At 41.8% G+C, this 23,948-nt stretch overlaps 1 protein-coding gene and 1 non-coding gene across 2 annotated transcripts in view; both read left to right on the top strand.

The window, feature by feature from the left end:
- The window catches only part of abtb2b (ankyrin repeat and BTB (POZ) domain containing 2b), a 286,894-nt gene that overhangs the window by 240,884 nt on the left and 22,062 nt on the right, over window positions 1-23,948 (top strand). Inside the window, exons 5-9 of the mRNA XM_070898621.1 lie at window positions 6,697-6,849; window positions 8,539-8,704; window positions 11,764-11,853; window positions 11,973-12,074; window positions 13,808-13,904. Of these exons, the coding sequence (XP_070754722.1) occupies window positions 6,697-6,849; window positions 8,539-8,704; window positions 11,764-11,853; window positions 11,973-12,074; window positions 13,808-13,904 (608 nt within the window). The remainder of the gene's footprint in view (window positions 1-6,696; window positions 6,850-8,538; window positions 8,705-11,763; window positions 11,854-11,972; window positions 12,075-13,807; window positions 13,905-23,948) is intronic.
- On the top strand, window positions 707-825 carry LOC139280310 (5S ribosomal RNA). Its single transcript, XR_011596653.1, has one exon. It is a non-coding gene; the product is annotated as a 5S ribosomal RNA (ribosomal RNA).

Below are 23,948 nucleotides of genomic sequence, written 5' to 3'. Positions count from 1 at the left end.
ACTAGCAAGCACACACAAATTGAAGCAGGTGAATCCATTGTCATGTATTTTATTACGTTCGCGCTATGATAACACAAACTAGGTCTTCGTGGTTGGTTCTATCACTGTCAAATTTCAGCTCTGATACGTGCACTCGTCCTAGCGACAAAATCGTTTACCGGGAATAGCCCAATCCCCGAGGGACCCAGATAATCGAGAGTTGCCTGTAGTTCGGGGGAATGTACAGTCATAATAATTTTGGGGTATAATTATGTGTAAACCATTCAGGCTTATTCTCTTGCCGTTTATGATGTGATTGAGACCCCCACCCCTACCCCTACCCCTACCCCTTCCACCCAGTCTTGTAACAGATTTCCTTCCATTCTTTACTCTTTAAGGGGGGGATTTTAACCTGAAAAAATGAGTGGGTTGGGGCTGAGGCAGGGCCAGTGGAGGGAAGCTAAAGTATTAAACATCTAGATCCCAACTCCAACCCGCCCGCTGTCGGCTTTTACTCAGGCGAGATGAGACGGGCATCCAACCCGCTGCCAGGAGTCAGGTTGGCAATTTAAATATGATAATGAGGCCCCAAAGCATCTGCTTTAACCTGCTGTTTTACTGTGGCCGGCCGGGAATCCTGGCACTTGGGATTGCCGGCAGCTGCAATGAGGCGGATTCTCGTCGTCGTTGGCTTACAACTTGACCAAGTTTTGACATTCATATTTTTGCCTACAGCCACACTAGTCTGAAAACGCCCGATCTCGTCTGATCTCGGAAGCTAAGCAGAGTCAGGCCTGGTTAGTACTTGGATGGGAGACTGCCTGGGAATACCAGGTGCAGTAGGCAGAGGCCGTGTGGCGTAATGGATAAGGCGTCTGACTTCAATTACAACCGCAAATTTATCAGAAAATTGCAGGTTCATGTCCTGCCGTGGTCAACTGAGCTCGCTACGTCAAATTTAAGTGCCAAAAAAAAAAAAAAAAAAAGGGCCTTGTAAATGTCTGCTGTGTCACCCAGGCGGGTGGCATGGTTTTAATGTTTTTGTTTTTGCAGGTAAACTCAAAAGAGTTTCAGAGAGCAATCCTAGTAAGCCGGGAGGAAGAGGTGTGCTTCCTCTCAGCGCCCCCCATGCTCATCACCATCAGCCTGCCCCATGCAAGCACCATTGGGGTCGGGGATTTAACCCCCCCCCCCCCCCCCGCCCCGGGCTTGGAACACCACCCTCCAGGGATCTGACCTCGCACCTACCTGTGGTTTTGCCCCCTGTCCAGTGATCCCCGCCCAACTGTCAGTCGGGCTGGCTCTGGGTGGGGAGCCTGTCCGTGACATCACACTCTACAGCCTGCGGGGAACCAGAACTCCTGCGTTTCCCGTGGTGTACCGGCCAACCCGCTCTGGGCGGGTCAGAAGCTTCAAAATTCAGGCCGAAGAGTTTGACATGATGCTGTGTCACTCGTAACAAACGGGTTAATGCATTTGTGTGGTATTTCTCTCTGCTATTTTAACAAGGCATTAACCTGTTTGTTTTAAGTGTGTTAACACCTTTATTAAATATCAGGTTTCCTGGCTAACATTAATCCCAGCAAAAAGCAGATTTAAACTGGTCATTCATCCCATTTGCTGTTTGTGGACCTTGCTGTGTGCAAATTGGCTGACGCGCTTGTCTACAGAACAATAGTGATTACACTTCAAAAGTAATGTTTTGGCTGGGCAGTACTTCGGGACATCCCAAGGCTGTGAATGCTGCTATATAATTTGATGCATTTAAGGGGAAGCTAGATAAGGATAAAGAGAAAAGGATAGAAAGTAGGGTGGGAGGAGGCTCGTGTGGAGTTTAAACACAAGCAGAGACCGTTTGGGCCAATTGGCCTGTTTCTGTGCCATAAATTCTATGTAAATACAAGTTCTTTCCTTCTTAACAGACAGTTTTGATATGAATGCTTTGATACATTAATTGCTGCTGTCACACTGCAGGATTTTAATTCCCCAATAATATGCAAAATTTGCTATTTCCCTATTCCAGTCAGTAAAACCTCTTTTGTACTTTTATTATATTTGTCTGATTGTTTGTATGTTCAAATAATAAAAGAAATTGTTCAGCTCATAAAGAGATCAACTCTCAATACTGCATGTCTTTTATTTCTACATCATTCTTGCAGATTTAGTCAAACCACAGCAGTCTTGTTGCTTCTGAAAAGAGACACTTGCCTTTCACTGTAGCGAATGGTGTTACCATTGCCTGTAATGAGCGGTGTATTTTTAGACATGCTCTTTTTGTGTCATTAATTTGCTAATATCCTCTTTTTTTCCTTTACTGAATGGAAATGCACGTGTCAGCTGCCAAACTTTACCTCTTCCTTGGGGAAATCCATTTAAAGATTTCACAATGGATTCCAATCTAAATATAAAAAACCATTCAGTCTGTCTCTTTAACCGAGCAGCACAAACAGTGGATGCAGCCAAGGGAGACATTTGACTGCAGGAGCTTCCTGATGGTATTGTTTATAGAATCGTCAGCCACCTCCGATACCCATGGAAAAATCTCCATGGGATTCATGAGAATGTTGGAAACCCCTTCGAGGATACAAACATATTGTGAAATTTTTGGAAAACAAATTGGTTTGACTAAATCAAAGACGACGAGGGAATGCAGCAGGTGGCATTAATTAGTTGACATCTTTATTTATGAAGAAAGTTACTTCAGATTAAATAAAGTCCCTAAATGCTGGAAATGCACAGCTGGTCATCGGTATCTTGAAAAAGAAAAGACAGATGAATGTTTTGAGTGAAGAACTACTTGCAGAGCTCAGTTCTAATGAATGATCTGCACCCAAAACATTTATCCATCTTTTTCTCTGTACTGATGAAGATGGAATTTCTGTGCATTTCCAGAATGTTGTGGTTTTATTTCTGGTTTCCAGCATTTTCTTTATAAAGTACTTCAGATGACCTTTGAACACACATCGTGCAAACCGAATAAAAATATATTTTACTAATAAAATGGTTTCCATCAGTTTTTCATTTTTATCTGAAATATTTTGCAGGAACAATAATTTGGAACATTACTGTACCCCATCAGAGAAACACAATATGACACAAATTGAATAATTCTCTGTTTAGTGGGAATTGGCCAGAATTTGGCTATGGCACCAATAAGCTTTGATGATGGCTATGGAACCAATATGTATGTTTATGGCAATGGTGCTGGTGACTTTTGGCTATTCATTAATGTGTCAAAGACCTGGAAATAAGGAACATCACATAAATATGATGTAGTGTATATGAATTTTAGCAAGGTTGTTGATTAGGTCCCACATGGCAAACTGGCCATGAAAGCAAAAACCCATGGGATCCAGGGCAAAGGGGGCAGGTTGGATCCAAAATTGGTTCAGAGGCAGGAAGCAAAAGGTAATGGTTGACGGATGTTTCTGTGACTGGAAGGCTGTATCCAGTGGGGTTCCGCAGGGATCAGTGCTGGGTCGCTTGCTTTTTGTGGTATATATCAATGATTTAGACTTGAATGTAGCGGGTATTATTAAGAAGTTTGCAGATGATACTAAAATCAGCTGTATGGTTGATAATGAAGAAGAAAGCTGTGAACTGCAGGAAGATATCAATGAACAGGCCAGGTGGGCAGAGCAATGTCAACTGGAATTCAATCCGGATAAGTGTGAGGTAATGCATTTGGGGAGGGCTAACAAGGCAAGGGAATACACATTAAATGGTAGGATACTGAGAAATGTAGAGGAACAAAGGGACCTTGGAATGCAAGTCCACAGATCCCTGAAGGTAGCAGGCCAGATAGATAAGGTGGTTAAGAAGGCATACGGAATACTTGCCTTTATTAGCCGAGACATTGAATACAAGAGCAGGGAGGTTATGCTTGAGCAGTATAAAACACTAATTAGGCCACAGCTAGAGTGCAGCGTGCAGTTCTGGTCACTACATTACAGGAAATATGTGAGGGTACAGAGAAGATTTACGAAGATGTTGCCAGGAACGGAGAATTTTAGCTATGAGGAAAGATTGGATACGCTGGGTTTGTTTACTTTGGAACAGAGGAGGCTGATGGGAGACCTTATTGAGGTGTATAAAATTATGCGAGCCCTAGATAGAGTGAAGGACCTATTTCCCTTAGAAGAGGGGTCAACAACCGGGGGCATAAAGTAATTGGTAGGGTGGAGGATATTTGAGGGGAATTTTTTCACCCAGAGGGTGGTGGGGGTCTGGAATTCGCTTCCTAAAAGGGTGGTAGAGGTATAAACCCTCACCACATTTAAAAAGGATATGCACTTGAAGTGCTGTAACCTACAAGGCTATGGACCAAGAGCTGGAAAGTGGGATTAGGCTGGATAGCTCTTTGTCGGCCATGATGGGCCGAAATGGCCTCCTTTCGTGCTGTAAATTTCTATGATTCTATGAAATTGTTCAAGAAAGTATTTCTAATGAGTGAAAGCACAATGTGAACAGACTTTTCCTGCATGCAATAATCTGCTGCTCTTGCATCCACTGCTGGCCTGGAGTAATTGCAGTGGAAAGGTGCATGTAATGTTCACTGTCAGGTGATGTTTTGTACCGGCGTGATACAGCAAAGAACAGATGGCGGGGAGTAGGTTACAGACTATAATGTAGAAGAGGTATGGATGACACCATGAGAGAGAGATGCTCAAGCACTCTCTAACTGTTGCCCAAATCTTATCAGTGTCTTGAGATCTTCGTGTTATTTTTTATGGTATGTATATAATCTCCATTTTTTTTATGTTTGTCGGTTTGAATTTTGCGACTGGCGTTTTTTTTCCAATCTTTTCTTACTTGGATAATTGACTCCATGGTGGCTGCTGAGGTTTATTGTGCAGTTTCGCAGCACGTTACAGGAACAGAGTAGGGTGGGAATGATGAGTGATATTACATGATCAGTCATGCAATTGAAAGTTTCTGCAGTGAGACTGATTGGATACCTCGAGCAAAAAGTCTTGTGTATTGTAGTTGGCCTCAATACTGAAGAAATTTGATCGCATCTCATTGCTGGCCAACGTATTATTAGTACCACAGGATTGGAATGTGAGTTTTGACAAAATCTATGCTTTTATGAGACAGTTCATTGTCTATTCAGATATTTTGATGTTTTGTGCTAACATTTGAAGTGGTTTGCAAAGACTATGCTGGCCTCTGGTTCCTGCACAATGAATGCATTAACTCGCTTCTGGCAAAAAGCTGAGAGCTAATTTCCAAGTCAGTCCTGAGAAACATATTGTACAGACTTGTGAGTTGCCAGAGTAGGAAATTAGCTAAATCACTAAAGAATACTCTCTATTTGTCAGTTATACAGCAAAGCGTTCTTTTAAAACAGTAAAAGTAAATGCTAGAAAAAACAACAAATAAAGAACAGATAATTTAACATTTCAAACATACAGCCCTTCATCAGAACTGAAAAAAATGAAAGATGAACAGTTTAATCAATTCAGAACAATGGTCATGGAAAAGGGGACTTGGGGGAATGACCTATGACCTGCTGAAAAGTAAAATGTTTAGATTACTGAAGTGATCTTTATACAAGACTATGCAAAATATGTCTTTTTTCTTTACTTTTTTTCCATGTGAAGATCATTTCAATCATTGATCGTTTTCATGTTTTATTTATCAGCAGAATGCAGGTAATTCCAATCAGACTTTCTCTCATTTTTCTCCTCACCTGCCCCTCAGTTCTGATTCTATTAAAATGTTTGTCCATCTTTCATTTTTCCAGTTCTGATGAAGGATTGTACACCTAAAGCATTAACGTGCTCTCTCCACAGATGCTGACTGACCAACAGTGCATTCTCAGTATTTTCTGGTCTTGTTTTAGATTCCAACATTTGTATTTTTCTTTAATTTTGTTTCCACAGACTGCTTTTAATGTCTTACCAGTAATACAAGGTGCATGAGCAAAATTAGGATTCATGGATTTCTTTAGAACATCATTGGTTTGTCTGGTAGATCTATAAAGAAAGTGCTGTTGCACATTGCAGTGTGGTTACTTTTGATGCTGAAGTTTTACATTTTGTGGTCCCTATTCAAATACTGGAACAGTTCAGGTATACTTGCATCATAAATTGGGTTCCAATCAACTTTGATGATGAGATATGAAGAAATACTGGTGAAAGTTGCACTCTTCAGCCTGTAAGAGAAGTAACTGAGAGGAACCTTATAGATGTATAAAACATAGTAAATGAGGTAGAAATGCTAAATACAGAACATGACTTCATGGTAGAACAAGGGGGCACAGGTTGAAACTGGCAAAAGGGAAATTTACAATTTAATTTGAAGTAATTTTCCCTAACCTACTTTTCCATACCATTCACATTCTTGTATATCTCCATTGGCGGCTGAATCCAGTCACGCTTCCTCCCTCAGATCTCTGACGTTAGAGATCAGCCTCGTAACCCTTGTCTGAACAATGTCCAAAGCATGAATGAATCCTTTGCGTCTCGGTGACCAAAATTGGGCACAGTGCTCAAACTGTTGGTTTGCTATTGTCACGGGGAGGTTACTTTAACAACAGGTTCAGTGTCCTGTGAGATCACGTAACAGGGTGGGGGGCAGAAGGCTGTCATCATCCACCCAGCTCAAACTGTGGTCTGACCAATGCATTGTATAGTCTGAGGGTGACTTTAGTTATTGCTGAAATTGGTTTCACTACAGTTTAGTTTTCAGCTTTTCTCTTTTGCTTTCCATCAGGCCGTTCATGTTGCTGCCTCCACTAATGGAGTGGATGAGAGTAGCCATCACACACGCTGAACATCGGCGCAGTTTAACTGTCGACAGTGACGACGTGAGACAGACAGCTCGTTTGCTGCTACCAGGGCTGGATTGTGAACCACGACAGCTGAAGTATGTGCAATTCTTTTATTAAAAACTAGCCAAGGTGTAGGGGGAAGAGACACCCTCCTTTTTTCATATTCGGAGTGTATTTAGGTAGTAGAGTGATGAAGTTAGATGCCGATGCAGTGGCAAAATGAACACATACTATTCAGGGCACAAATATGTACCTGGATGTTGAGGTCAGCAGGATGACCTGAAATGACCTTTTCCAATTCCTACTTTCTTAGAAATTGCAGTGTGATTTTACTCAAACGCTTAACATTTCAGATGGACTTGTTAAATGTTTATGCATTAATATTGCACAACATAATTTCTAGATTGTATAGTCTCAAAAGCTGCTCTTAAAAAAAAAAAGCCAAACATCAAATCTGTTCCTCATTATAGTCTTCCCTGTGATCATAAATTGTTTGTTCTTTATTTGAATGTGTTTTACGAAATTCAGTCAAAGAAGAATTAATACATCTGGGGAGAACTTCCTCTGGTTGCTTTGTGTTAGCAATCTTTGGGAAGATTGCCTACATTTGCTTTTTATAGTTTATGCTATACATAGAAACCAGCCACCTGCACAGCTAAAGAAGCCTGGGGTTATCGGAATTGGTGTATTTAGTGAATTTAACTTTGATTTTCATGCTCAATGATACACTCTGGACTCCACTACAGACTTACAAACCTGACTGTGAATCACAGCCTCAGCTGACAATTGTCTCTTCATGTTTCCCACATTGGGTGCTGCTAATTACAGCATGTCACTCTGCAGAGCAGGTCTCCAGTCGTCCTGGTTAACCCTTGCCACTGGATAAAGGCCTAGCTCTGTCAAGCCCGTGCGGTGGCTGATGTGCAACGGTCACCACACATTAAAAAAATCCACACACATATATGTGAGGGCATCTTCCATCCCCTCAATTGGAGTTCAGGACTGGAACATCGGGTCCTTCATTGAAACATCTGTGAACTCATGTGGAAGCAAGTCATCCTCATTCGAGGGACCTCCTATGATGATGATGATACCACTAAGCAGGATCACCAACCGAAGGCAGGATAGGAAAATGTGGGTGGGTACAACCTGAGGTCCCACTTCAGCCCCACCCTGTCTCCACTGGCTGGCTGTACAGCACCTGTAGCACAGACTGAAAATGCTCACATACTCTGCTGTAGCCCAGAGCTTCATAAAACAGCAACATACAAAACAGAGAGAAGAAAAATATATATAAAGTCATTGAAGCCTCTCCAATAGCTCACTTGATTAAGGCAGTGAGTAACTGAGCCTTACAAAGCAGAAAGATTCCTGATTCGATGCCGAGTTAGCTGATTTCATCTCGTACTAATATTATGAGCACGATGATTTGTGACAGCACCCCTGAGATAGGGAAAGATAGGGCTGATTTCTACCCAGTAACCTCTGCTGGCAGTATACTTGTGTGTCTGCTGGACAAGGACCAGATTAAGCTCCACCTGGTGGAAGAGCCTGATGATGCTCGCTGGCCAGGAACACATATGGAAAATAACTATTTGTGCAAGTTACTAAGATAACTCGCCATAAAACTGGAACTCACCCAAATCATACTCCCAGCAAGAAATCAACGTCTTCAGGAAAAAAGGAAGGGGAGAAAAATACAAAGCATACCAGATTTTGTTTTTAATTGATTGAGTTAGACCCTGCTGGCAGTCCATCCAAACATATATATTACTTTTGCTTAGAACTGAAGACTGCTTCAGCTCATTTCGTAGACTGGATGCAAAAGCTGCTACTGCCAAGTTTCAGCAAGACCTCGGATTCCGCATGTTAAGCTGCGGCAGGACAGATCTGGTGAATCAAGCCATTGAACTCTTGGGACTCGATGGTGTCAACACCATGGATAACCAGGTAAAAGTTGTTTCTTTGCAGATTTTTATTCACTTTACATGAGGACTTCTGCAAGAATTCTAACCAAAAATAAAAAGTCAATTCATAACTCTAATTTATGCTATGTAGCATTCCTGCCAAAGTATCTTGGAGCTCTCTTAAAGGAGCACTGGATTGTGGTTGAGTAAAAAGAAAGACTTGTAATTATAAAGCACATTTCACGACCTCAGAATTTCCCAAAGCGCCTATTGAAGTATTTTTGAATTGTAGTCACTGTAATGCAGGAAATGCGGCAGACAATTTGCATACAGCAAGCTCCCACAAACAACAATGTGATAATGACCAGATAATCTGTTTTTGTAATGTTGATTGAGGGATACATATTGGCCAGGACGTCGGGGATAACTCCTCTGGTCTTTTTTGAAATACTGTCATGGGATCTTTTACGTCCACCTGAGAGAGCAAGCGGGGCCTTGGTTTAACATTTCATCCGAAAGACGGCACCTCCAACAGTGCCGCACTCCAGTACTGTGCTGGAGTGTCAGCTTTGATGTTTGTGCTCAAGTCTCTGGAGTGGGCCTTGAGCCCTCAATCTCTGACTTGGAGGCGAGAGTGCTGGCAACTAAGCCACAGGTGATGAGCAGACATTGGCAAACAATCTATCTTCAGCCAGAGAAACCTTTGCACTATCGTGGGGTGTCCAAACTGGCCCGAGCCCTGTCAAGCTGGCCCTCAAAGCCCAGGCAACTCAGTCTGATTTGTACATAGATTTCTTAGCCTGTTTGAATGTTGTGTGCCTGGTGGTTTGGAAAGGACTGTTACCTCATTGGTGGAGAAATCTGAATCAGAACACTAATAGCTATTAGTTATCTTAAGGTGTAGCAACTCAAAGGAAAGGCTCATTTAAACATTATAGAGCTGATTTTACAAATACACATTATATAGAAAGACCACTTTGGTCTATTTCCATAATAGCTTTTTAGATATTACAATGCATACTCGCATATAACATGTATCTGAGTTTTGGGCCTTGTTCTTAATGTGAAAGAAATTCATGATACTGTGCTCTTGTGCTTTGAGTTAAAAAAAATCAACCCTATGACATGTATCGTACAGGTCAGACATTTTCCTATGTATTCTATACTGTTTCATAAGGTGAGCATCAAAAGGAAAGTGCATAGGTTAATCAAAACAGATAAAGCAATGCATGGATACTTTGTCAAGAAACACAATTTACAAGCAGAGCATTAAAGTGGATTTTGAAGCTGGTATTCCATCTTTGGTGTGACTTCTATAAAAAGAGCAATATGAAAGTTGTATCCAGTGATAATAGTGTGTGCTTCGCGGACATTGGTGCTCATACACAATACTTTGCAGTTAACAGGACATCATTACTCGGCCGGAACAGTTACCAGGGCTGATGTTCTCTTTCTGGAGATGGTCCACTCTTAGAAGAGAACTCCAAAAGGATATGAAAACAGCCTTACCTACTTAGGATTTCTTGTTAGAAACAAATCCTTTGAAATTGGACACTTTGAGTTTTAAACACATGACCACTTCCATTGAAATAGCAAAGGGATTCCATAAAAGTATGTTGCTATAATATTCAGCAAGTCTAATTTCAAGACAAATGTGTCTTCTCTGATGGCTTGACAACTTATCTTCACCAGTAGAATCTGTCCTTGTCAAAGTGCAGATACTTTTCTGGTGTACAGTTCCACAGGTGCCGACAAAGAAAGCCGTGGGGACACTAGCTGATTCTCACCCAGGGCCACTGAGGCTAATTGTAACTTATTTGGCTGTAAAGCGTTTTGGGACATCCAGTGGTCGTGAAAAGCGCTATATAAATCTAAGTCTTTCTTTCTTCTCTACTATTTGCTTTTCTCAGCATTCCTGCAGTTCAAATATACTGTATGTATTGAACAGAATTACCATGTAAATCAAAAACACTATAGAAAAATTGATAAATAGCAACCAAGTACATAAGATGAGTGCATCTGATGGTGATGCTTTTAACATCAGCCTGGATGAGATCAATTAATCTGTTCTGGTTTTAAGGGGCCTGCACCAGTGTCTTCATCAGAATCTAGAGACTTGCAACAATCCATACTAGTAAATGTACTCCATGATTCAAATGATTTATATAAAAGGGCCTTTCATATTTCAGGCTGGGTCTTAGTAGCCTAAGAGTGCTATTTTCCTCAATTTACCTTCAGGTCATGCTGCTGATCTCCCTGCAATGTGCAATCTGAGGGGAACTGTCTGTGCAGGGTGGCCATGACAATTTGGCCACTGTGCACCGCAAGGTAATTGCCCAGAGATACCATGATGCACAAACATATAAGGGATGGGAGTGTCTACATGATAATGTCACAACACACAGTCTTCATGGGAGGGTGTGCATGCACAATGAAGTCTGTCCTTTTATCGGCAGCAGGCATCATGACCCAGGAGAATGTGTGTTTGAATCATGCATCTGGCCCAATGGTTTCAAAATAAATCTGGCAGTTTTACCTTCATGTGTCTGCTGATTGCGTAATGGGAGCAAGCAAGCCAATAAAAACTGTAAAAGCAACTTAAGGCTCTGTTTCAAAGAGCTAAACCTGCCCCACACATTGTTTTACATAGGATATACGGCACAGAAACAGTCCATGCCAGAGTTTATGCTCCACTCAAGCCTCCTCCTAATCTATCAGCATAACCCTCTATTCCCTTCTCCCTCATATGCTCGTCTATCCTCCCCTTCGTATTGCACATTCTCACCACTCTTTGGGTAAAGAATTTTCTTCTAAATTCCCTATTGGATTTCTTGATGACTATTTTATATTGATGGCCTCTAGTTATGCTCTTCCACATAAGTGGAATACATTGTATACATCTTTATTGACCAAGTGTCTCAAGATGCCTTCTACTATCATGGCCTAAAATGTAACAACAACCCAAATGCAACCTCTGTGCCAATCCAAAACCCAGGACTATTGCTAACCAGTGATACCTGGTTATTATGTGTGTTATAATACTTATGCATTGCTTAAAATCAATCGTTTGCCCACTCACGTTCTTGAGTTGTATTTACACAGGGTATGACACCGTTGATGTACGCCTGTGCTGCAGGAGATGAAGCCATGGTCCAGATGTTAATTGATGCTGCCGCAAACTTGGATCTTTCAGTAAGTCATTTATTATACAGGAGAAACTAACTGTCAGAAAGCAACAGATTTGCTTTGATTTCTCAAATATTCACAAGGCACTGGTAATGAAACAATTTTGTCTCATCTGCTCTTCTCAGCTTCCTGGCAATACTCAGAGATACCCTTCGGTGCATCCAGATAGCAGACGCTGGACAGCCCTCACCTTTGCCGTGCTGCATGGACACATCCCTGTCGTCCAGGTATCAGATAAGCCAAAACAGGCTGGGTGGGTTTGGTAGCTCTAGCTTTTGCTACACACATTTAATAACATTTATGTTTACAATTGGTGATTTTTATATTAACACTTTTTTTCACTAGACCATAAGAATACTCTTTTTTTTTTTAGTGCAGTATGCTAAGTCTGACAACTGCCTCATCTCTACTTTCCTCTTCTCTTACTCCCATCACTAACATGTGTTCAACAGCTATCTCTGCAACAGATCTGCAAGCCATAAGCTCAAACATACCCGACATGGACCAGACCGGCAGCTCTTTGCCAAAGCTAACTTCAACACTTGATGATTTTACTGTTGCACCATCTCTCTTGTTAAATCTGGTGACAACTTTAACATTACCTTAGAGAGTAGAAGTCATTCCAAACTCCTGTTCTCCATTATCAACTGTCTCCTCCATCCTCCCCATCTGCTCCTCCTACCTCTCCTCACATTCTAAACATGTGAACTTCGGACTTCTTCATATCCAAAATCGAGGTTATCTATAGTTGCACCTCAACCTCTTTGGCCCCCCCATACTCCTTGATTCCAATCCCTTGCTCCTACCAGTTTCCAAACCATCTCCAATACCACCCTTATTGACCTCCCTTACTATATAGTTGTTCCCTCATCACCCTTCTTCAAATTAATCTTGTTCCTGAAGCCCTCTTACCCCTTTGACCTTGTCCCTTCCCAGCTCCTTCCCACCACCAACTTCTCAACCTTTTGCTCACTGATATTATCAACCTATCTCTAACCTCTGGCATTGTCCCTACCTCCTTCAAAACATACATCATCAACCTTTCCTCAAACAACCTACCTTCAATCTCTCCACACTCTCCAACTATTGTATTATCTCAAATCTTGCCTTCCTCTCAAAGCCTTGGAATGCAGGTTGCCTCACAACGATGCACTCAGCTCTTCCATTGCACCTTGCCTGAGACCCTGAAATCAGGTTTTATCCCTTGACACAGAGATTGTTTTGATGAAAAGTCACAAATGGCATTAATGAGACTATGACCATCGCTGTCCATTCTTACCTTTCTTGATCTTTGCACGGCCTTTGACACCATTAATCATTCTATCCTTTGAACATCTCTCCTTGATAGCACTGCTCTTTCCTGGTTCTGCACAACACTTGTCCCAAAGACAATATTACATATCGTCTGATGTTTTTTTCCGCACGGCCATCACAGATGTACTCCAGTGCTCCTCTACACCGTCTATTTGCTGGGCTGTGGTGACATCACCTCAGGGATCAGGATCCATATGTATGTTAATGGCTAAAGTCTCTCCAGATCCATGTAAAACATTTCTTTATAAGTTAGTGGGTCTGCCGGACTGGGTGGACCTTCAGAGGCTCTGGGTTAGAGAGGGGGGAAACAGCCAAGGTTGTAACTCGTCCTTGATATTCAGTGATCCTGCTGGAAAATGCAGGTGTCAGAACATCAAGTGATGTCAGAATCGAGCCCAACTATTCTGTAGGTGAATAGCTTAGCAGAAGTCACTATCCAGATTTGCACATGAAGGATGGTTGCTTGGGTGAAGTATAAGAAAGCGTTGAGTACCTGTGAACTGTACCCCAGCCTCAGGAGAGAAGAGGAAAAAATATAAAGACCTGGGATTTGTTTCTCTAAATTAATAAGTTTCTTGATTTTTCTTTTTTCCCTATGTTGAAATAAGTTTTTCATTATTAGAATATCTTTGTTACATCCTCACAGCTTTTGCTTGATGCCGGGGCCAATGTGGAAGGTGCCCTCATTAATTCCGGGGAAGATAACTGTGCGGAGACACCACTTCAGCTGGCTTCAGCAGCAGGTAATCTCTCTCTCTTTCTCTCTTCCTCTTCCCCACCCCACTTCTCGCTCTGTATTTGATGAAGCAGGAGTTTCCATTTCATCTTTATATGATAGTGCCTGCCTTTTATTTCCAGCAGTTTGGTATGATTCAATGATGTACCCTGTATCAGCTTCACGAGATAAATAGGGATGAGAAAGGCCAATAGGTCCATCCTAGCTCACCCATCCAGAACAAACTGGCAGTCCACCCATCACAGCTTAGACCGTTCCTTAAATGATTCCAGGACTTTTGCCTCCATTGTCCTAAATGGAGTCTTGTTTAAGGGGTATTGATATTGAATGGCACTGTAGTATTTCAGATTGCACAGCACTGTGCATCACAAAAAAACTGTGCATGGTTTTAGAATTCAGTAATTCTGGTTGCTGGAGGGATATTAATATCCCATTATCAGCTAAGTACAATACCAGCTCAGTGACCAGAGTAACCGTGAGACTCAAAGGGAGGTTGTCTGTCGCTCAGTCTGATTCGGTATCCTGCAATAGTGCCAACAGATATGGTTTAAATGGAATTAGAATTACTTACAGAGCACTAGCTTTTGCCATGTGACCTGTAAAACCAATAATAGGACAAAACCTTAGATATCCAATGTTCAAACACAATGCTATTTTGATTCAGTAACAGCAGTTCAAGTAATTAGAAATCCGTTTTCTTATCACTGTGGAAGTGACTTCTGACACATTTACTCGTAACTTGCATATGAGATGGTGTCACACTGAAGTGACACAATTGTAAGTAAAGATGTTGCAAGGTTAAATGAACTCCATCTCTGCAAGGAGACTCCATTACTGAGATTGGGAGAATTTAACTCGGTCATTTGTGAAAGTATAAGTAATAGAAACATAGATATAGAACATAGAAAATAGGTGCAGGAGTAGGCCATTCGGCCCGTCGAGCCTGCACCACCATTCAATATGATCATGGCTGATCATGCAACTTTAGTACCCCATTCCTGCTTTCTCTCCATACCCCTTGATCCCTTTAGCCGTAAGGGCCACATCTAACTCCCTTTTGAATATATTTAATGAACTGGCTCAACAACTTTCTGTGGTAGAGAATTCCACAGGTTCACAATTCTCTGAGTGAAGAAGCTTCTCCTCATCTCGGTCCTAAATGGTTTATCCCTTATCCTTAGACTGTGACCCCTGGTTCTGAACTTCCCCAACATCGGGAACATTCTTCCTGCATCTAACCTGTCCGGCCCCGTCAGAATTGTATATGTTTCTATGAGATCCCCTCTCATTCATCTAAATTCCAGTGAATATAAGCCTAGTCGATCCAGTCTTTCTTCATATGTCAGTCCTGCCATCCCGGGAATCAGTCTGGTGAACCTTCGCTGCACTCCCTCAATAGCAAGAATGTCCTTCCTCAGATTAGGAGACCAAAACTGTACATAATATTCAAGGTGTGGTCTCACCAAGGCCCTGTACAACTGCAGTAAGACCTCCCTGCTCTTATACTCAAATCCTCTTGCTATGAAGGTCAATATGCTATTTGCCTTCTTCACCGCCTGCTGTACCTGCATGCCAACTTTCAATGACTGATGTACCATGACACCCAGGTCTCGTTGCGCCTCCCCTTTTACTAATCTGTCACCATTCAGATAATTTGTCTTTCTGTTTTTGCCACCAAAGTGGATAACCTCACATTTATCTACATTATACTGCATCTGCCATGCATTTGCCCACTCACCTAACCTGTCCAAGTCACCCGGCAGCCTCCTCACATCTCACACTGCCATCCAGCTTAGTGTCATCTGCAAACTTGGAGATATTACATTCAATTCCTTCGTCTAAATCATTAATGTATATTGTAAATAGCTGGGGTCTCAGCACTGAATCTTGCAGTACCCCACTAGTCACTGCCTGCCATTCTGAAAAGGACCCGTTTATTCCTACTTTTTGCTTCTTGTCTGCCAACCAGTTCTCTATCCATGTCAATATATTACTCCCAATACCATGCGCTTTGACTTTGCACACCAATCTCTTGTGCGGGGCCTTGTCAAAAGCCTTTTGAAAGTCCAAATACACCATATCCACTCGTTTTCCATTGTCCACTCGACTAGTTACACCCTCAAAAAAATTCTAGAAGATTTGTCAAGCATGATTTCCCTTTCATAAATACATGCTGACATGGACCGATCCTGGCACTGCTTTCCAAATGCTCTCCTAGCAATGTCTCCCCCAGCAATGTCTCCCCCAGCAATGTCTCCCCCAGCAATGTCTCCCCCAGCAATGTCTCCCCCAGCAATGTCTCCCCCAGCAATGGCTCTCCCAGCAATGGCTCTCCCAGCAATGGCTCTCCCATCTTTACATCTTTAATAATTGATTCCAATATTTTCCCCACTACTGATGTCAGGCTAACTGGTCTATAATTTCCTGTTTTCTCTCTCCCTCCTTTTTATTTTAAATAAGTGGGGTTACATTAGCTACCCTCCAATCCATAGGAACTGATCCAGAGTCTATAGAATGTTGGAAAATGACCACCAATGCATCCACTATTTCTAGGGCCGCTTCCTTAAGTACTCTGGGATGCAGACTATCAGGCCCTGGGGATTTATCGGCCTTCAATCCCATCAATTTCCCTAACACAATTTCCTGACTCATAAGGATTTCCTTCAGTTCCTCCTTCTCGCTAGACCCTCGGTCCCCTAGTATTTCCGGAAGGTTATTTATATCTTCCTTAGTGAAGACAGAACCAAAGTATTTGTTCAATTGGTCTGCCATTTCTTTGTTCCCCATTAATTATAAATTCACCTGATTTTGACTGCAAGGGACCTACATTTGTCTTCACTAATCTTTTTCTCTTTACATATCTATAGAAGCTTTTGCAGTCAGTTTTTATGTTCCCTGCAAGCTTGCTCTCATTACTCTATTTTCACCCTCCTAATTAAACCCTTTGTCCTCCTCTGCTGAATTCTAAATTTCTCCCAGTCCTCAGGTTTGCTGCTTTTTCTGGCCAATTCATATGCCTCTTCCTTGGATTTAATATTATCCCTAATTTCCCTTGTGAGCCACCTTCCCCGTTTTATTTTTATGCCAGACAGGGATGTACAATTGTTGAAGTTCATCCATGTGATCTTTAAATGTCTGCCATTGCCTATCCACCGTCAACCCTTTAAGTATCATTCGCCAGTCTATCCTAGCCAATTCACGTCTCATACCATCGAAGTTACCTTTCTTTAAGTTCAGGACCCTAGTCTCTGAATTAACTGTGTCACTCTCCATCTTAATGAAGAATTCTACCATATTATGGTCACTCTACCCAAGGGGCCTCGCACAACAAGATTGCTAATTAATCCTCTTTCGTTACACAACACCCAGTCTAGGATGGCCAGCTCTCTAGTTGGTTCCTCAACATTTTGGTCTAGAAAACCATCCCTTATACACTCCAGGAAATCCTCCTCCACCGTATTGCTACCAGTTTGGTTAGCCCAATCTATATGTAGATTAAAGTCACCCATGATAACTGCTGTACCTTTATTGTTCACATCCCTAATTTTCCAACCTCACTACTACTGTTTGGTGGTCTGTACACAACTCCCACTAACGTTTTCGCCCTTTGGTGTTCCGCAGCTCTATCCATACAAATTCCACATCATCCAAGTTAATGTCCTTCCTTACTATTATGTTAATCTCCTCTTTAACCAGTAACGCTACCCCACCTCCTTTTCCTTTCTGTCTATCCTTCCTGAATATTGAATACCCTTGGATGTTGAGTTCCCAGCCTCGGTCACCCTGAAGCCATGTCTCCGTAATCCCAATTACATCATATCCATTAACAGCTATCTGTGCAGTTAATTTATCCACCTTATTACGAATGCTCCTCACATTGAGACACAGAGCCTTCAGGCTTGTTTTTTTAACATTTTGTCCTTTTAGAATTATGTTGTAATAGTACGGTAACTGAGGACCCATTGGCCACCGTTCAATGGATAGCCAAATCTGTGCCGTGGAGTATTTCCTGAGGCTCTTTTGCAAAGCAATATATTCCCTTTTAAGGAAAAGTAAAGCATTTGGATTTGACGTGCCCCTTTCAGAAATATTTAATATCCAGCAGCGCAATGATATAGTACACTAGAATGCAGTGCCACAAAACGGCAGCCCATTGGAACTGCACAACGTGATATCACAAAATGGTAGCAATTTGAAGTACCACCACACAATGCCACAAAATGGCAAGCTGCAGGTTCATCCCCGATTCCACCCACGTTTATTTCACATTCTCCGCCATACCACCACACCACGGCACTAAACAAAGGAAGCAGAGTGAAAATAGGTTCAGACAGTTCTTGCACTGCTCCTCATTGCTAGTTTCAAAGTGACAATATCAGAGGCAGGAAGGGATATTGAGAAGAACAAACTAAGCCAGTCAATTACCGGAGACAACAACATTGGAGTTATTCAAAAGAGGCTTAGATGCCATGATTTGAGAGTAAATATATTAAGAGCTTTGATTTGATAGGTAAAATGCTTCTCCTCTTAAGTTCCCATAAAGGATTGACTATGGCAAAGTGTGACTGAGCCCAACAATATGAGCAAGCTGAATAACAAAAGCAGGGCTAAGTCATTAACCTGAGGTGTTGCAACAGTTAAGTAATTTAAGCTATGTAACGTAGCTCAGTCCCTTTGTATGTCAGGCTCAGTAACTCCAAATTAGTTCCCTAGATAATTTCATCAGTACAAATTGATTAAACAAAAATATTCAAAATCAGTAGTAGACTGAAAGAACAAACTAAAAGTTGATCAGAATTCATTGTAACAATTGAGGGGGGGGGAGAATTGCTGTAGGCTTTGTGTGTGATGAGACCACAAACACGTTATTTTTGACCATATTTACACTGTTGCTACCCATCCAAACCAAAGCAATACTTCTCCCTTGACATTTGAAAGTACTACTGATGATGAGACTTACTGTATAAGGAATGACCTATTGCCTCAAATTATTGGTAACATTATACAGATGTCTTTGGAATCCAGTGGCCTTGAATTCATGTCTTCTGGTTTCTATTAGATGATAAGATGCAGACCATAAGGAAACGAGCACCTAAACAAAACTAAAACATAGCTGAATTGATGTCTAAAAGTTCTTTACAGATGTGTTGCACATTAGAGAGTTCTAGATTTTTATCTGACACAGACATGCATACAGACCATTTAATCAGCTATCTCTGGGGCCCCTAATACATCACCTACACCAGTGTGCACAATTGAACCACACATAGAAAGCACAAGCACCACTGTTCCTGAAATAAGCCATGCATTTATTTGTAACTAGTTCAAGAGCAAAAGAGGCAAGTTCATTCACATTTAGCTGATCCAAGTAGCCTAAGCTTCAGCCTTATAATCACAGCACTGAGCTTCGCAATCCGTTAACTGGGCCTCTGTATAAAATGACACATCTGAACAAAGCAATGGCAGCTGTATTTTCCCTAAATCTTTTTCTAATCATATATTACTTAAAAAGACCAGGAATTGCAGATTATGGAAAATTTCACATTAGAAACTGTCATAACACCATGTTTCTTTTTCAGAAAAGTTCTGATTATTGTGCAATGACGGTCTTCATTCCTCCAACAGCCTTCAGGCTTTCAAAACCCAAACTTGGCCTCGCCTATTCATTGCTTCCTGATCTGCCTTATCTTCCTTTCTACTCTTTTCAACCCTGTAGTATTGTGCATTGTGGGCTTTGGCCCATTCGCCTTCATTTCACAATAATGATAAAAGTTCGTCTAGGTGGATTGGAATATGGGTCAGGGAGTCAATTAAAGTCCAAGGTGGGCTGTAACAAGGGGCCCTCTGAATGATTCACTGTAGCTGTGCAGGGCCGACCACTGTTACATTTGTTGTAGCTAAACAGCTTTATTCTACTTTTACTGCTGATTGTTTCAAATTTAAAATGTATTCTTCAATGCAAATCGCTTTACCAGAAATTAATGGCTGTCAGACAGCCAAATGGTATGTTAAGATTTACTTGTCCATCTGTTAATATGCTTCTGGTGAATGTTCCAGCATTGTATGCTGGAATGAGGAGGCTGAGCCTCAAACCTTAATCCATCTGACAGCCTACTCTGCATAAAACTCACTGGATCAGTCATTAATAATATATTAATAAAGGGCTAAACAGTAGATACATTGGGGGGAAAAAGTGTAAAAAGAAACAAAACAGCTTTTTGCTTCATGTATGGTTATTCTGTGTATGCGCAAGTCTTTTAATTCAAAATAAACTTTAAAACTTCATATTAACGTAATTAGGGGCTCCTCCAATGATTCTCAGTTTATCGAGTGAGTAGTGGAACCATGCTGGCCCCAGGGCTGTGGAAGGGAAAATGAGCCAGGATTGCTATCCGACAACACCTGGAAGTGAGTGTGTGAATGGCAGGTGAGGACAGGATTGATGAGCCCTGCACTCAATGTGGTTAAAATAGCTTGCAGACATTCATGGTATGTTATACCGTCAAGGCTCACACATGAATAATGAACACGTGGGTAAGGTACCAAAAGGGCACCTGGTGGCCCCAAAAAGGTCAATGTATTTTTCTCCTGCAACCGATCAATCAAAATTCAACAGCCCTGTCTCCAGCCATTCTACTTTCAGGTTTGGTGTACAAGATGTGACTGTGAACGTTATGTCTGTCACTGTCTCGGGTAGTACTGGAGTTTGGGACAGGAAAGCATATAATGTTTGGCTCAGTCCGTCCTTGTGCCTGCCTGTTTAGCACAACTGCCACTCCATTTGGAATTTTAAGCTTTTTAACATTTTTTTAAAAAACTGTAACATTTGTATTTGGCAGATTGCTGATTGAGTTGTAGCATTAGTAATTGTGTTACCAGTGTCAAAAATAGCAGCACGTTTAATTGTGGTGTGACATTTGAGTTTTTTGGACTTTTACTGCGTTCTCTCCCCAATCAGAGCAATGCTTTACGAAAACTTAAATTCTCGATCAACTTATAGTCTGCAGGCTGAAAATGGATACTCCTTAGTTAGTTTCAGAAGTACTTGAATAAAGAAACACTAAGACACATGAGATGCATGTTTGCAAAACTAGAGCACGTTTGTACAGCAAAAAATCGAGCATTAATTTTCTCCTTCATGTGTTTGTAAATCATGCACACTAAAATCAATGACACATGTATTTCTGAAAGGTTAAGGCCTTCCGTATTTCATTTTGTCTAGTATCTTGGGATCTGCCCAGTGGGAACTGCATTCTTTAACTGAAGACTCGAACTCATTTTCTTTGCACTTTTACCTCTTGTATTGCAATGCAGAATGTGCCCTGCTGGCTCACCTCTTGCCCATAATGCACTGCACTCCAATTTCAGGAATTTTTATTCAGGAATATTTGCTGTCAGAATTGTGTTTCAGAAATAATGTACTTTTTTTGAAGCAAATCATTGGTGGGCTCTGTATTCTTGCCTTAGCCCAGGTGCTGAGTATACCTGCAAAATGTTAGAAACATAGAAACTAGGTGCAGGAGTAGGCCATTCGGCCCTTTGAGCCTGCACCGCCATTCAATAAGATCATGGCTGATCATTCCCTCAGTACCCCTTTCCTGCTTTCTCTCCATACCCCTTGATCCCCTTAGCCATAAGGGCCATATCTAACTCCCTCTTGAATATATCCAATGAACTGGCATCAACAACACTCTGCGGCAGGGAATTCCACAGGTTAACAACTCTCTGAGTGAAGAAGTTTCTCCTCATCTCAGTCCTAAATGGCCTACTCCTTATCCTAAGACTGTGTCCCCTGGTTCTGGACTTCCCCAACATCGGGAACGTTCTACCCACATCTAACCTGTCCAGTCCCGTCAGAATCGTATACGTTTCTATGAGATCCCTTCTCATCCTTCTAAACTCCAGTGAATAAAGGCCCAGTTGATTCAGTCTCTCCTCATATGACAGTCCAGCCATCCCTGGAATTAGTCTGGTGAACCTTCGCTGCACTCCATCAATAGCAAGAATGTCCTTCCTCAGATTAGGAGACCAAAACTGAACTAATATTCCAGGTGAGGCCTCACTAAGGCCCTGTACAACTGCAGTAAGACCTCTCTGCTCCTATACTCAAATCCCCTAGCTATGAAGGCCAACATACCATTTGCTGCCTTCACCGCCTGTTTTACCTGCATGCCAACCTTCAGTGACTGATGAACCATGGCACCCAGGTCTCGTTGCACCTCCCCTTTTCCTAATCTGCAACCATTCAGATAATATTCTGCCTTTGTGTTTTTGCTCCCAAAATGGATAACCCCACATTTATCCACATTATACTGCATCTGCCATGCATTTGCCACTCACCTAACCTGTCCAAGTCACCCTGCAGCCTCTTAGCATCACCCTCACAGCTCACACCGCCACCCAGTTTAGTGTCATCCGCAAACTTGGAGATATTACACTCAATTCCTTCATCCAAATCGTTAATGTATATTGTAAAGAGCTGGAGTCCCAGCACTGAGCCTTGCGGCACTCCACTAGTCACTGCCTCCCATTCTGAAAAGGACCCGTTTATCCCGACTCTGTTTCCTGTCTGCCAACGAGTTCTCTATCCACGACAGTACATTACCCTCAATACCATGCGCTTTGACTTTGCACACCAATCTCTTGTGCGCGGGACCTTGTCAAAAGCCTTTTGAAAGTCCAAATACACCACATCCACTGGTTCGCCCTTGTCCACTCTGCTAGTTACATCCTCAAAAAATTCCAGAAGATTCGTCAAGCAAGATTTCCCCTTTCATAAATCCATGCTGACTTGGACCGATCCTGTCACTGCTTTCCAAATGCATTGCTATTTCATCCTTAATGATTGATTCCAACATTTTCCCCACTACTGATGTCAGGCTAACCAGTCTATAGTTACCCGTTTTCTCTCTCCCTCCTTTTTAAATAGTGGTGTTACATTAGCTACCCTCCAGTCCATAGGAACTGATCCAGAGTCGATAGACTGTTGGAAAATGATCACCAATGCATCCACTATTTCTAGGGCCACTTCCTTAAGTACTCTGGGATGCAGACTATCAGGCCCTGGGGATTTATCAGCCTTCAATCCCATCAATTTCCCTAACATAATTTCCTGCCTAATAAGGATTTTCTTCAGTTCCTCCTTCTCACTAGACCCACTGTCCCCTTGTACATTCGGAAGGTTATTCGTGTCTTCCTTCGTGAAGACAGAACCGAAGTATTTATTCAATTGGTCTGCCATTTCTTTGTTCCCTATTATAAATTCACCTGAATCTGACTGCAAGGGACCTACATTTGTCTTCACTAATCTTTTTCTCTTCACATATTTATAGAAGCTTATGCAGTCAGTTTTTATATTCCCTGCAAGCTTCCTCTCGTACTCTATTTTCCCCCTCTTAATTAAACCCTTAATCCTCCTCTGTTGAATTCTAAATTTCTCCCAGTCCTCAGCCTTGTTACTTTTTCTGGCCAATTTATATGCCTCTTCCTTGGTTTTAACACTATCCTTAATTTCCCTTGTTAGCCACGGTTAAACCACCTTCCCCGTTTTATTTTTACTCCAGACAGAGATGTACAATTGCTGAAGTTCATCCATGTGATCTTTAAATGTTTGCTATTGCTTATCCACCATCAACCCTTTAAGTATCCTTTGCCAGTCTATTCTAGCCAATTCACGCCTCATACCGTCAAAGTTACCTTTCCTTAAGTTCAGATCGCTAGTTTCTGAATTAACAGTGTCACTCTCCATCTTAATAAAGAATTCTATCATATTATGATCACTCTTCCCCAAGGGGCTTCGCACAAAAAGCTTGCTAATTAGTCCTTTCTCATTACACATCACCCAGTCTAGGATGGCCAGCTCTCGAGTTGGTCAAGAAAACCATCCCTAATACACTCCAGGAAATCCTCCTCCACCGCATTGCTACCAGTTTGGTTAGCCCGATCAATATGTAGATTAAAGTCGCCCATGACAACTGCTGTACCTTTATTGCATACATCCCTTATTTCTTGTTTGATGCTGTCCCCAACCTTACTACTGCTGTTTGGTGGT

Source organism: Pristiophorus japonicus, chromosome 14 (assembly GCF_044704955.1).
Source record: "Pristiophorus japonicus isolate sPriJap1 chromosome 14, sPriJap1.hap1, whole genome shotgun sequence".
Taxonomy (NCBI): Eukaryota; Metazoa; Chordata; class Chondrichthyes; family Pristiophoridae; genus Pristiophorus; species Pristiophorus japonicus.
The sequence above is the reverse complement of the archived record's forward strand: the minus strand, read 5'-3'. Positions and strand labels throughout refer to the sequence as shown.